We start from the raw sequence: 15,473 nt of genomic DNA, 5'->3' as shown, positions 1-15,473 counted from the left end.
GAAGAATTTTAGTCCCTAAATATGAAAGTCTCTACATTTTTCACATTAAAGAGCATATATTATCTTCATACATTTAAGTCTTCTGAGTAATATTTTAGAGATTTTACTTCACAGCCACAACCTAACCCTGAGGATGTGCATGCTCTTCCCAAATTCTATGGGATGGACCATGACTACATCTCCAGAAAGGTGAGGTTCTGGGGGTCTTTGCACAACCTATTTCATGTTAAGACAGAAAGCAGTGATAAGGAAAAAATGAAGGAAAAAACCCTGATTTCATTCCTATGCTATGCAGAAAGCCAGACAAGAAGAATCAACTTTCACTGGGAGTCTACCATGTGCCCTGCATGACTTTTAAATATCATACGGAGAAGATCAAAGGAAATGTTCCTGGATCAAGAAATCTGTGCAATCTGGATTAGATTATGGGTCTTACTCTTTACTGACAAAATATAATTTGTCTCCCAATGTTTCCCTTGGATATCTAAAAATAATACTTCTGCCTTAGTCTACCTTATTTAGTTAGGAGAAATTCATTTAAAAAGATAAAGTGCCTTGGAGGTATGCTGCAATTCTTCACCATGTTTTGTCCTAGAAAAAGAACTCAAAGAAATGCTTAAGGAATCAGGAAACCTTCTACTCTCAGAACTGAGAATGTCTCTATGATCCAAAACAGACTGAGTTCTGATATGGTAAATGTAGTAGAGAGACATCTCAGGATGAGGGACAGAAAAAAAGAAAGCCCAGAGGCCAAGGAAGCACATAAGAAGCAGCATGCACACTGGAAGACAAAATGTTATCTGATTGAAGAAAGCAGTGCTGGCTCTCCACACACAGAACCTCTGAGTTAACCAACCACCACTGTATCACCATCTTTTATCTTCTAAACTAGACTGAAACAGCTTATGCTATATAGAGGAAGTTTCTCTGTCTGACACCTATTTCCAGAAATATCAATCATGTGGAGATGAAATTTACCTTTTCTTACTCTCTTACCTCAAATGCCCTGATTGGCTGTTTAACATGCACAGATTTTAAAGAGGAAAAAAATAATAGTATCACCTCTCATTAAGATCAACCAAAATAAACATATTTCAGAGAAACTCAGACATCCTTTATAAAATCTCTTCTATTACAAAGAAGGGACACACTTACAAAGCCTGGAGCTGAAGTTTTGAAGTATACCAAGCAGATATATTATTAATTCACTTCAAATGGGTCATCTACTAACTTAAAATAATATGTGATCCTTGAGACAAGTACAAAGCAAATAGAAAATTTCATATGCATATAAATGCTTATGGAGCAAGAGAAAGACAGAGGTTATATATTATATAAATGGACTATTTCTGTGCCATACATTCATTCATACACAGGTCAGAACACAAGTATAACAAAAAGTTATGAATAAATTCTATCAAGTGGCTAATATCTGACAATACTGAACAATTTTAGAAACTGTACCTAGTTTAACAATTCTATCATAATCTAAAGGCTTCATATTGTTGTCTGTGTCCCTATTGAGGACTTAGTACTCAGTAACTGGATACCAGTCTTTTGGTCATAGGGTTAACATGAGAGTTTGGGTTGTTTTCATATTCTAATGAAGCCAAGAGGGCAACAATTAAGTGATCAGGCCCTCTGGTTGAGAACTGACCATCAACACATATACCTATAATATATACACACAGAACAGTTTACATAGAAAAAGAGTATAGAAACCAAAATTGTGATTACCTTGGTCAAAATATCTGATACCTCCTAGTCATATAACTTATGGCAAATCAGTTTGTCTTGGGCAAAATATTCTCACCTCCAGAAGGAGAATAAATATTTAATGTGCTGAATAGGAAAAGTATGTAGCCAGGAATCATTTATCCAGCAAGGCTGTCATCCAGAATAGAAGGAGAGATAAAGGTTTTCCCAGACAAACAAAACTGAAGGACCTCATGATCACTAAAGCAGACCTGCAGGAGATCCTAAGGGGGACTCTGTGAGTGGAAAGCAGCAAATACTACAAAGGACCAGAGATATCACCACAGGCATGAAACATACAAATAACAAATTGACACTAAATGAAGAAGTAAGAAGGGGCGCCTGGGTGGCTTAGTCGGTTAAGCGTCCGACTTTCGCTTAGGTCATGATCTCGCGGTTCGTGGGTTCGAGCCCCGCGTCGGGCTGTGTGCTGACTGCCAGCTCAGAGCCTGGAGCCTGTTTCAGTCTGTGACTCCCTCTCTCTCTGGCCCTCCCTTGCTTACGCTGTCTCTCTCTCTCTCCTAGAAATAAATAAAACATTTAAAAAAAAAATTAAAAAAAAAAAATGAAGAAGTAAGAAAACTCTTTTCAGATATAAAATATTACAATGGAGTATTACTGTATGTCTAAACATGCCCATAATAACCCATAAATTTGCTTCATAAATTTTCTATTATACTTATCAATTTTGCAAGAGAAAATGAGTTTTTTTAATGTTTATTTTTTTGGAGAGAAAGCATGAGCAGGGGTGGTGCAGAGAGAAAGAGGGACAGAAGATCTAAAGCAGGCTCTGCACTGAAAGCAGAGAGCCGGATGTGGGGCTTGAATTCAAGAACTGTGAAGCTGTGACCTGAACCAAAGTTAGTCGCTCAACCGACTGAGCCACCCAGGCACCCTGAGAAAATGAATTTTAAATAAATTTGAATCCAAAGGCAAAAAAATGACAATCAACTACCACAATGGGTATTTGATTATACTTTTATATGCTTCTTCTCAGAAATTCTAGAGAGCAACTGTTTTTGCAAATGAACTATTATAGAGATTAGCTTTCTCCCCTTCATTTACCACTTAAAGTGACACTTGATTATGTTATTGAATGACAGTATACTTGAAACTGCTTACATTAATGGCAGTTTTCATTCCTATTTTAATTAAGTATAACTCAACATTTAAAAGTTCATGACAGGGGCGCCTGGGTGGCTTAGTCGGTTAAGCGTCCGACTTTCGCTTAGGTCATGATCTCGCGGTTCGTGGGTTCGAGCCCCGCGTCGGGCTCTGTGCTGACTGCCAGCTCAGGGCCTGGAGCCTGTTTTGGATTCTGTGACTCCCTCTCTCTATGACCCTCCCCTGCTCACGCTCTCTCTCCCTCTCCTAGAAATAAATAAAACATTAAAAAAAAAAAAAAAGTTCATGGCAGTCAACAGTGTATGGCATGGATCTGTAAACTACAGCCTGTGAGCTAAATCCAGCCCAGTGTCCATCAATTAATGGATTTTATATTTTTAAATGAAAAAAAAATCAAAACAAGAATATTTTATGACATGTGAATATTACATGAAATCATATTTCGGTTTCCATAAATTAAGTTTTACTGGAATGTAGGCATGCTCATTCATTTTCAGTGTATTACCAATATCTACATTCATCTGATGGCTGAGTTAAGTAGTTGCAACAGAGAACATATGGCCTGAAAAGCTTAAAATATTTACTACCTGACCCTTAAGTGAAAAAGTTTGCCAACCCCTGATCTGTAAGGGGATGGACACTAATATTGGACACTAATATTGGAATATTGGACACTAATATTGGAAGTTATTCCATATTGAAAATATAGCATACCATATTTTCTAAACTGCCTTTTCAATCAGTGAACAGTATAAAAAGTGCCAAAAAGTACTCTACCTGCCATTTTCCTTGGGGGACCTGAAAATAAAAATTGAAAGTGTTAAGTAGAGTTTAAGACAGTTATAACTGTCACATCATTCATCAAAATTCAAGTTCTTAGTATACTTCCTCTAAGATATTTCCTAAGTCAAAATGCTTATTAGTATCAGTTGCTGACAAGTTCCTATAGACTGAAGGAAGTGGACAAAGGGAGAGAAAAGATTCTATTTTTAAAATGATAATATTTACTGTCTTTAAACTGTATTTAAAATATTTGCACGTATAGGAGGATTAGGAGGAACTTAACGGAGGACCATGGGGGAGAAGAAGGGGAAAAATAGTTGGGGAGAGGAAGAGAGGCAAACCATGAGAGACTCGTGAATACTGAGAACAAACTGAGGGTAGATGGGTGTGGGGGAGAGGGAAAAGGTGGTGATGGGCATGGAGGAGGGCACTTGTGGGGATGAGCACTGGGTGTTATATGGAAACCAACTTGACAATAAACTACTTTAAAAAAATACTTTTTAAACCACTCATAAGTCTTTCTCTTTCTAAATAAGTATTTTTTAGTAGATCAGCAGAGGACTGCGGTTGCTGGCATTAACAAAATTAGGAAACATAATGAGTTATGTAGTTTAAAATCAATGAGAAAAAAATCAGATGTTATACAGAAAAGTGCTAAGGGATTGGGAAAGATCAGGTCTGACTAACCTACAGGATATTGCACAGCCTTTAATATTTATTAATTTTATATAACAGACACTTAATAGAACTTCCCATATGGCAGAAAACTGTGCTAATTGTTTTACAGAAATTAATTCATTTAATCCTCATTAAGATTATTAACAGCCATTAGAATCTCCATTTTACAGGTAAAGAAACTGAGGAACAAAGAAGTTATATAATTTACTCAGAGTATTTCTAATACAGCAGAATTAATAGTAAATTATCTTTTTTATACAAATGAGACATTGAAACTTGGTAATTTATCTAAAATCATCTGACCAGGAGTGCAAATTAAGGTTTGAACCCAGCGAAGTTGGCTGCAAGGTCATGTTGCCTTTGAGATCACATGAGAGAGGGGTCTTCAAAGGCCTCATATTCTTAGGTTCTCATAGGGGCTTTGGTCACAACTAGAGGCAGTATTCTGTGAAAAGTGTGAAGGTTGAACTGGGGAGACTGATCATGGCCTCTCCCTTGTACAGACAACCACCTGAGTGTCTTTGGGTAAATTACTGAAATTCCCTGTTCTCTGGAGTCCTTATTAGAAAAAAATGAAGGAGGATAATAATAACTATCTCAAAGCAGGGCTGTTGGGAATAAATGAGGTTAACATAGATATGAATCCTGGCACACTGTAAATGCCATGTAAGCACTTGCTGTTATTACTGGTAAACCCAGAAGTTGTGACAAGAGAGTATGCCAAGGTTAAGATGTTGGCACTATTAATTTTGCTGTGATGTTATACAGTATCTCTATTCATGTTCCCCTACATCCAACAGCTGGGCCACAGCTATACTCCAAATGCCCCAAGCCCTAAGAATGCTAGCATGGGAGTTAAGCGTAAGAGCTATAAAGAGATATTACATTGAAATAAAGAGTGCTACTGAACAAGTACAATTTTAGAGTCAACTTACCTAAAGTCAAGTACATGGATGTCCTTATAGCCTGGTAACCCAGTAAATGCACTTTCAACCTATTAAAAATAAAAATAAAATTTATAGCTATGTAGAAATGTGAAATTGTACATATAAAATACTGCTTTAAGAGTTGAATATAAAGTGCACTGTTTATAACTAGTAGGAGCTTGTACATGTATACAGATACACAGTGGACAGAAAGTTACATAAGAAAACTAAAATAGTTAACAATGTTAGAAAATAGTTCTTAACACTGCCACATTTTTCTTTTACATTAAAGTTTTGATGTGCTTTAATATTGATTTCTTTCCAAATTATGAAAAGCAACTTCTTGTTGATAAAACATTATTTTTACCCTTGTGGGATTAAATGTAGATAAAAGCATTAGTTTCCAAAAAAAAGCTAGAATAGCATTTCTTAAAAGTATTTTAATGTTTATTTATTTTTGAGAGAAAGAGACTGAGTATGAGTGGCAGAGGGGCAAAGAGGGAGAGAGAGGGATACACAGAATCCGAAGCAGGATCCAGGCTCTGAGCTATCAGCACAGAGCCCGACTCTGGGCTTGAACCCACGAACTGTGAGATCATGACCTGTGCCAAAATCAGACACTTAACTGACTTAGCCACCCGGGCACCCCCAGAATAGCATTTTTAAATGTAATTGTTTGGATTAGAAATCTGGTGCAGCATACACACTCATAAACAGTAAAGTGTTCATTTTCTTTCAGTGTCAAGTTTCTGATGGCATCTGTTTCCTGTTCCTACAACATGAGGGAACTGTGAACACAATCAACATTAGAAAATTGTTCACTGATGGGTGTGGGGTGGGGGGTGATGGACATGGAGGAGGGCACTTGTGGGGATGAGCACTGGGTGTTATATGGAAACCAACTCGACGATAAACTTTTTGTAAAAAAGAAAGAAAGAAAAGAAAGAAAGAAGAAAGAAAGAAAGAAAGAAAGAAAGAAAGAAAGAAAGAAAGAAAGAAAGAAAGAAAAGAAAAGAAAAGAAAAGAAAAGAAAAGAAAAGAAAAGAAAAGAAAAGAAAGAAAGAAAGAAAGAAAGAAAGAAAGAAAGAAAGAAAGAAAATTGTCCATGAGCTGAAGCTCAGTCCCCAGAAGAGAGAGAAACCCTGTTGACTGTCATGGAGATTGCAAAGCAGTGACCAGGTAACTTAACTGGTCAAAAGATCAGCTTAAGAGCATTATGTCTACAGGAACTAAGGAGATCTTTAAAATCCAGCCATGTAAATCAATATAAGTTTAGTGAATAGAGGGTGGGAAAGAATGCTAACTGAACTAAAAACCTAAAAATAGTCAGGTCATGCATGAATACGAATTTTAACAAATTGAACATTTAACCCAGATTTCAGAAGGTGACCATCTCACCAGATAAGTCACAATGGAGCCAACACCAGAACAAGGGAAGGAAGTTATTAATGGACTTTGGAGACATCTCTGGGCATTTGCTTTTAAAGCCAAATCTTGATAAAATTGGGAGAGTGGGATTTTTAAAAAATCATGGTTTGCTGATGACCTTAACGCCTTAAGGATAAAGAATCCAAACCCATGTAACTCTTTGGCTATAATAATTTGTCTTGTTTTATTCCCTTAGAGGAAAGACAGAAGTACCATAATTCTCGTGGAATTAAAGTGGAGATGGAATCCACAGGATAGGAATTCAAAAATGAGTTAGTGTCAATTGTTTCTGCTGGCAATGTAAGTGCCTTATTTTATAGAACTAATAGTGCCCTGCCCATCAACCATGTCGGTTTTCATAAGATTAACATGAATGTACCTGAAAGTGCTCCATTAACTGCAAAATGCAATACAACTGTATGTTATTATTATTATCACTAGACCCATCTCACTGGGGATTTTGCCATCTCGAGTCTAACCACACACAAGTATTCTAATTCATCACATCTAATTAGCTATCATATAGGTGTCCAGGTGAAAGAATCATCCCACTTTATTAACATCAGGATTAATAATGGGTACAGTTTATTGAATGACTTCTATGTGCACGGTGCTTCTAATCCTTGCAATAATGCCAAGAGATACATATTTTCCCCATTTTATAGAGGAGAAAAATGAGATGTCAACCACCTTACCCAGGGTCATGCATTTGAATATATCAGAATTTATTCAACCCCAAATCTTTCTAACACCAAAGCCCATATTCTTCCCAATGAATTTCATGCCTCTTCTTCTTCCCCTTGCTTCACGGTAAGAATGTTATAGAATCGGGACCAGAACTGGGAAACCTGGAAAGCTCACCTTAACTCCTCACTTGAATTAAAATTAAGGGAATCTATATGGTATAAAGGAAAGAACACTTTGAAGGGAAGAAGGAGATTTGATTTTCCCTTCTACTCCTAGAGGGTGAAATGAACAATTTACTCAGCCTACTGAGCCTCATGTGTGAAATGGAGATGTTTACTCCCATGGTTGCTGCGAGCCAACAGACCAAGCAGCCTGCAGAACATAAGGCACGATGCAAGGACACTGTGTTGGTACTGTGGCTATCTTCAGGTACCAATGCTCCCAAGCCTATCGTGCTGACCTTTTTCTCTCTGATATCATACTTGATGTTATCCTATGCTTATCTTACTCTTCTCATAAAAAAAAAAAAAAAAAAAGCAATAGCTCCTGAACCTCAATCCTCTTTAAGCAGGCTTTCTTTTTCCCTGTATGTCTTACCACATTATTACCTAGGAAATAGTATTAAAGGAGTGATCCCTGTGACTGTGCCCTAAAGGTAGAAAGCTAGAGGGGCCCCCTCCAATTTGCAGCACACACAGTGGAAGAGCCTTTCAGAGACACAACCTCTGACTCTGCTGTTTTATACAAAGAAGTGGCTGTTGGTAGGCATTTCATTACAGGTTTAAGGGTATGAGGCTATAGAGATTGGCCAGAGAAGAAACCATTTCATGGTAGGCCTAGACCATTCATCACCCCCAAATCACCTCAAGCCAAGAGCTATGTACCTCATAAAGTCTCTGCGGGAGATGTTTTTCAAAATGTTTATTAGACTTCCTCTAAATATGCAGTCATTCAGTGCAATTGTTTATCTAAACACTCAGGCTTATTAAGGTTCCTTACTCCAAGAGCAGAGAGAACCAGACAGCTGATCCAAGACACTATCTGATGCCAGGTGGCCACTGGCCTGGCTGACATTTCTTCCACATACCATACAGCCTTGCAACTTGGCCACACAGCTAGGAAAATTAATCGTCTGGCTTCCACTCCCCATGTCTGATGGCTACAATGATGCTGTTTGGCTGAGAGATACATATTTCTTTTTCTCATCCAGACACTGTGTCTAGGGAAGGAAACAAGTCCAAGGTAATGGAATTGAAAAACCTGGGCAAGGAGAACCCCATCAAGAGAGAATGGAAAAGAAATAAACAGGAAGGAATTATGTGCTCTGTCAATGGACAGAGAGGGGAGATGGGCACTCAATGCCTCACCACACAAGAGAAAATGTACACAAGAAGGGGGCCAAGTATGGATAATTTTTAACTGAAAGAATCTTGAGTTCAAGTCCTATATAGAGTTCTGCCAGAAAGTAAAGTTGCAGGATAGTCTAATGCATGATTCTTTAAAGAAAGACCTTTTTGGGGCGCCTGGGTGGCTCAGTCAGTTAAGCATCTGACTTCCACTCAGGTCACGATCGTGTGGTTCGTGAGTTCGAGCCCTGCCTCAGGCTCTGCGCTGACAGCTGAGAGCCTGGAGCCTGCTTCAGATTCTGCTTCCCTCTCTGTCTGCCCCTCCCCCACTCACACTCTGTCTGTGTCTCTCTCAAAAATAAGTAAACATTTAAAGAAAACTTAAAAAAAAAAAGACAAAAAAGACCTTTTAAAAAATATCTCCAATCGGGGCACCTGGGTGACTCAGTTGGTTAAGTGTCTAACTTCAGCTCAGGTCATAATCTCACAGTTCATGGGTTCAAGTCCCACATCAGTCTCTCTGCTATCAGGAGGGAGCCCACTTGGGATATTTGGTACCCCTCTCTCTCTCTGCCCCTCCCCCACTCATGCTGTCTCTCTCGAAAATAAATAAACCTTAAAAAAAAATAAAAAATAAGTAAAAATACCTCCAACCAAGAAACAGAGATAAGGAAATTTACTTTTCACTGGATACTCTTTTGTCCTTTTGGACTTGGCATTGTATACTACCCATGTGTTAACTGCCCCACATTTTTTTAATTTAGAAAAAGAATATTAAAGATGACATTTAAAGAAATTAAATTTGGGGCGCCTGGGTGGCTTAGTCGGTTAAGCGTCCGACTTTCGCTTAGGTCATGATCTCGCGGTTCGTGGGTTCGAGCCCCGCATCGGGCTCTGTGCTGACTGCCAGCTCAGAGCCTGGAGCCTGTTTCAGAGTCTGTGACTCCCTCTCTCTCTGACCCTCCCCTGCTCACGCTGTCTCTCTCTCTCTCTCCTAGAAATAAATAAAAAAACATTAAAAAAAAAAAGAAATTAAATTTAATGTTCCTTCAAGAAAAACAATACAATGTATGTAGTTTCTCAAAGGTACTCATTTCTCCAACTATGTCTAGTTAAAACCAGGCCACTGAAAAGGAAAAATTTGGAAATAGTATTTATTTGTTAGCAGATGGCAAAGGTGTGAGAGATTTTGCTTCAATTTAATAATTCATCTATCTTTCTGTGATCTTTTTACAGAATTTTCTGAAGGAGTGGCTAAGTTACAGTCCTCTGAACCAAGCAGAAGAGCTTGATTCCTTCACCTACCTTTAACCAGTCTAGTGAATATGGGAAATTTACAACCCCAGCAAAATGTCACGTAAGGAAGGAAGGAAGGAAGGAAGGGAGGGAGGGAGAAAGGGAGGGAGGGAGGGAGGGAAGGAGGGAAGAAAGGAAGGAAACCAAAAAATCACCCACCTCAGAAATAAACTCTTCTACAAGGTGCTGGTGGTAGATGTTGGAGGGATCCTGTAGTTCTTCCCTGTATTGCTCTCCCAAAAGGTGGATACTGAATTCTGCAATCTGCTCAGTTGCTGGTTTTGTGGTTTCTTCAATGACAGTCTCAATTTCATTGCTAATCTGGATTTTTAGAGAAAAATCCAAGAAATGTCAATGTTTACTTATGTAATCAACAAATATCTACTGATTGGTATATATCAGACACTGTGCCAAAAGAAACTGCTAATGATGGCCTTTTATACAGTATTTGACTTTGGAACTAATTGGGTAGACTTTAAGACATAGGTTAATATTAAAATTACTGCGCATTTCCACATTCCTTTGAACACACAATGACTGCTTTAGGGAAAGACAGAAAAATTTTCACAGATAACCACCAAAGTTGACCATCTGTGAGTTAAAGAGTTGACTATACTAGTATTATCATCTAAAAATAGCCTAGAAGACTTGTTCTCAAATTTTTTTGGTCTTAGGGTCCTTTGAAACTCTTAAAAATCATTAAGAAACACAAAGAAGTTAGGTTTTTTGGACTATATCTATAGATATTTACCAAACAAAAAATTAAAAGAAATAATTTTTAAATATTTGTTAATTCATTTAAAAATAATAAACTCCTTACATTTTAAAAAGTAATAACATATTTTGCAAAATAAAAAATGAACACCTTACATTGTTTATATTTTTACATATTCTTTAATTTGGTTGGCTTAATAAGAAGACAGTAGATTCTCATATCTACTTCTACATTCAATCAGTAGCACTATGTTGTTTTAGTTGAAGTACATGAAGAAAAGTATTAAGAAAGGGAGAAATATAGAGATAAATAGATTTTGAATGTTTATTTATTTATTTATTTTGTGAGAGAAAGAGCTCACATAGGCATGCAAGAGAGAGTGCATACGCAAGTGGGGAAGGGCAGAGAGAGAAAGATAATCCCAATCAGGAGCCACTGTCAGCACAGAGCCTGACGTGGGGCTCGATCTCATCAATGCTGAGATTATTACCTGAGCTGAAATCAAGAGTCAGATGCTTAACCAAATGAGACATTCAGGAGCCCTAGGAAGGGGGGAATATATTAATAGCCTTTTCAAAATTATAGAGGTTCTTTTTAGATTCTACACCAAACTCAACAAGTAGTAATTACTTAAAGATTAGTTGCTATGTGGAATCTGAAACAGTATCAATAAACCTTTTCTATTCTGTAACAGTAAAATCCAGCTCTTCCAGTGGCCAACGCTGTAATAATATGAACAATAAAAAAATAACGGATTATAATCCAAAGAATAAAATAAATACCCATGAGTCCATATGGATAGAAACAGATAATTTAATAAATAAATGAAAGTTGACAACAGTGTCTTACAGAAGAATTCCAATTAACAAATGTAGAAAGAATGAGGGGGAAAATATCATTACTAGAATGGTATAGTAATAACTGCTACATGGCAGATCTACTTGAGCTCATCCAAGTCCCTCCATTTTGATACACAAGAAGAGGGGTTGGAATGGAAGAATGCCTAGCCAAAGGGCTCACAGCAACTCAATGGCAGAGTCAGGAAGACACTCCAGAGGCTTTGCTTCAGTCTATCATTTTTCATCATTGATAGATCATATCATCAGACCTTCAAAACCTCAGAACAGGAGCTTCTGCACAGCCAAGGAAACAACCCAGAAAATTAATAGGCAACCAACGGAATGGGAAAAGATAGTTGCAAATGACATATCAGATAAAGGGTTAATATCCAGAATCTATAAGGAACTCACCAAACTACACGCCCGAAAAACAAACAACCCAGTGAAGAAATGGGCAGAAGACATGAACAGACACTTCTCCAAAGAGGACATCCAGATGGCCAACAGACACATGAAACGATGCTCAGCATCCCTCCTCATCAGGGAAATACAAATCAAAACCACACTGAGATACCACCTCACGCCAGTCAGAGTGGCTAAAATGAGCAAATCAGAGAACTCTAGATGCTGGCGAGGATGTGGAGAAACGGGCACCCTCCTGCACTGTTGGTGGGAATGTAAACTGGTACAGCCCCTCTGGAAAACAGTGTGGAGGGTCCTCAGGAAAGTAACAATAGAACTCCCCTATGACCCAGCAATAGCACTGCTAGGAATTTACCCAAGGGATCCAGAAATGCTGAGGCATAGGAGCATGTGTACCCCAATGTTCATAGCAGCACTCTCCACAATAGCTAAAACATGGAAAGAGCCTAAGTGTCCATCAACAGATGAATGGATCAAGAAGATGTGGTTTATCTATACCATGGAATACTACATGGCAAGGAGAAACAATGAAATCTGGCCATGTGTAGCAACATGGATGGACCTTGAGGGTGTTATGCTGAGCGAAATAAGTCAGGCAGAGAAGGACAAATATCATATGTTTGCACGTATAGGAGGATTAGGAGGAACTTGACGGAGGAACAAGGGGGAGAAGAAGGGCGGAAATGGTGGGGGAAAGGGAGAGAGGCAAACCATGAGAGACTCTTGAATGCTGACAAAAACTGAGGACTGAGGGGGGGGGGGGGGGGGGGGGATGGGCATGGAGGAGGACACTTGTGGGGATGAGCACTGAGTGTTATGTGGAAACTAATTTGACAATAAACTATTTGTAAAAAAAAACATTAAAAAAAAATTAAAAAAAAAAACACCTCAGAACAGGAAAGAATCTCAATGATCCTACCATCCTTTGTGATGCTTGAATTCTCTCTACAATATCCCTGACAAATGGCTGCTCATACTCAGTTTAAACGTCTCTGATGAGACTCTTGAATGTGGAGAAGAAACTGTGGGCTGATGGGGGTGGGGGAGAGGAAAGGGGATGATGGGCATGGAGGAGGGCAATTGTTGGGATGAGCACTGGGTGTTATATGGAAACCAACTTGACAATAAACTATGAAAGAAAAAAATGTCTCTGATGAGAAAGAGTCACGATTTTCAAAGATAGACCATTACATTTCAAATTAAAAAGCTCTCATGGTTGGAAAGTTCTTTAATTTTTTTTTTCTTTCTTCTTTGCCCTTTACAACTTGGTTGCTGCTTCCCTTTTCCAGCCTCATCTTCCTCCCCTCCTACTTTCACTATCTACTCTAGCCATGTTAAATTCCTATTTACAGACCAAGGAATGGGCTAATTTTCTCTTCTCAGACCTAAGCAGTGTTACTCCCTTTGCTTTGAGACCTCAGGCTAAGACCGTTCAGACCTTTCTCTTCTTCTGGTAAGTACTATTCACCATTAGTTCAGCTCACCCCCACCAGAAAATTTCTCAGAACTGCCCCGTCAAAACTGACCCAGTGCTCCTAATGCTCTATTTCAATCTGCATTTGCCCTATCACAGTGCATATCACACAGGGCTTATAGTGCATGTTTGCTTATCAGTACGCCTCCTAAAACAGTAAGTGGCACATATCAGGCACTTATATATTTTTTGGCATCTTTCTTAAGGTATAACTGATACATAATAAACATATATTACTTTCAGGTACACAATGTAATGATTCAATATTTATATGTTTGCAAAATGATCATCACAGTAAGTCCAGTTAACATCCATCACCATACACAGTTAGAAAATTTTTTTGTGATGAGTACTTTCAAGATCCACTCTCCTAACTACTTTCAAATAAGCACTACAGTATTATTAACTATAGTTACTATGATGTACCCTACATCATAATGACCTATACATTTTATAACTAGAAATTTGTACGTTTTGACCCTTGTCACCCATTTCACCCACTTCCATTCAAAATTCTTAATATTAAGCCTGAATATATTTTCCTATAAGCTCCACCACTGATCTCAGTTCTGTAATCTGGGACATATATAAAAACTGTAGTCACCAGACAGCCCTTCAAATAAGTACAGGCAGGAATCATGACTTCCCTGACTTCTTCAGCTTTGCTCCTCCAGGCATTTCTCAGGCTCTTCCTTAGAGTGTGGTATACACAAGTGAGATCTGATCAATTAAAATATGACCGGATACCACCTATCTTATAAGAGATTCTATATTTTTATTAACGCAACCTACCATTACACTAGTTTTTACTAGTTCCCCCCTAGAAACTGCATCATTCTGCTTATTCATATAGAAACTAACATCAATAAGAACTTTTATTCTTATGTAATTTTACACAAAATTTTACATTTTTCTGTATTAAACTTTATCTTGCTAAAATTGGACAGAAACTTCCATTTCCAGTATTATTACAAAAGAAATATCCTTAGAAATCTTGCTGCTACAGAATGCCTGAAGTGCTGAAAAAAATATTTTTTAATGTTTAATGCAAAAGTAGTTTGCAAGAAAGTAAAGGAAATCTCAACAGCTCAAGAAAAACAGGTTAGAAAAGAGAGTTGAATCAGTGTTGTGTGAGTACATGGTATATCTGCTGATCCTTTGTAACCCAGAATTTAGTTTTAAATACCACAAAAGGATAGGATAAAAGGTAAAAGGACTGTACATTTTGAAAGGTCAGATCAAAGACTCCCACATAATGTAGCTTACAGCTACACTTCTGGTAAGCATAGAATAAGTGCAAACTTATCAAATTACTATGTCATGCACCTAAAACTAATGTAATATTGTGTGTCAACTATACTTCAATTTGAAAAAAAAGGACTCAGGGCACCTGGGCACCTGAGCAGCTCAGTCTGTTAAGTGTCTGACTTTAGCTCAGGTCATGATATCACGGTTTGTGAAATGGAGCTGTGCATCGAGCTTTCTCCTGTCAGCTTCAAATCCTTTGTCCCTGTCTCTCTCTGCCCCTCCCCTGTTTATGCTCTCTCGCTCAAAAACAAATAAACGGTTTTTAAAATTTTAATAAAATAAATATTTTAAAAAGACTCCCATTTAAAGCAAGGATTCTAAAAACTCAATGGACAATTTGAACAACGAATTAAACTAGGCTGGAGGAAGAATTAGTAAACTGGATGACATATCTGATCCAATACAGAGAGACAAAGAAAGAAAATTATTAAGGAGTGGTTAACAAACATGAGGCATAGGGGCACCTGGGTGGCTCAGTTAACCGTCCAACTCTTGATTTTGGCTCAGGTCATGATCTCACAGTTTGTGGACCCGAGCCCCACGTTAGGCTCTGTGCTAACAGTGCAAAGCCTGCTTGGGATTCTCTCTCTCTCCTTCTCTCTCTGCCCCTCTCCCACCCTCTCTCTCTCAAAATAAATAAATACACTTTAAAAACAAACAAACATGAGAGATAAAATGAGGAGGTCAGAG

The 15,473-nt window shown here is 38.1% G+C and overlaps 1 protein-coding gene across 1 annotated transcript in view; it reads right to left on the bottom strand.

Moving 5' to 3' along the window:
• IMPG2 (interphotoreceptor matrix proteoglycan 2) overlaps positions 1-15,473 on the bottom strand; it is an 86,880-nt gene that overhangs the window by 40,019 nt on the left and 31,388 nt on the right. Inside the window, exons 7-9 of the mRNA XM_039224023.1 lie at positions 10,184-10,345; positions 5,277-5,335; positions 3,658-3,678 (exon numbers count right to left, since the gene is read on the bottom strand). Coding sequence (XP_039079954.1) covers positions 3,658-3,678; positions 5,277-5,335; positions 10,184-10,345 — 242 coding nt within the window. The remainder of the gene's footprint in view (positions 1-3,657; positions 3,679-5,276; positions 5,336-10,183; positions 10,346-15,473) is intronic.

The sequence above is a fragment of the Hyaena hyaena genome, unplaced genomic scaffold (assembly GCF_003009895.1).
Source record: "Hyaena hyaena isolate Hyena2069 unplaced genomic scaffold, ASM300989v1 scaffold_1522, whole genome shotgun sequence".
NCBI classification, from domain to species: Eukaryota; Metazoa; Chordata; class Mammalia; order Carnivora; family Hyaenidae; genus Hyaena; species Hyaena hyaena.
This window is presented reverse-complemented; position numbering and strand designations above follow the sequence as displayed.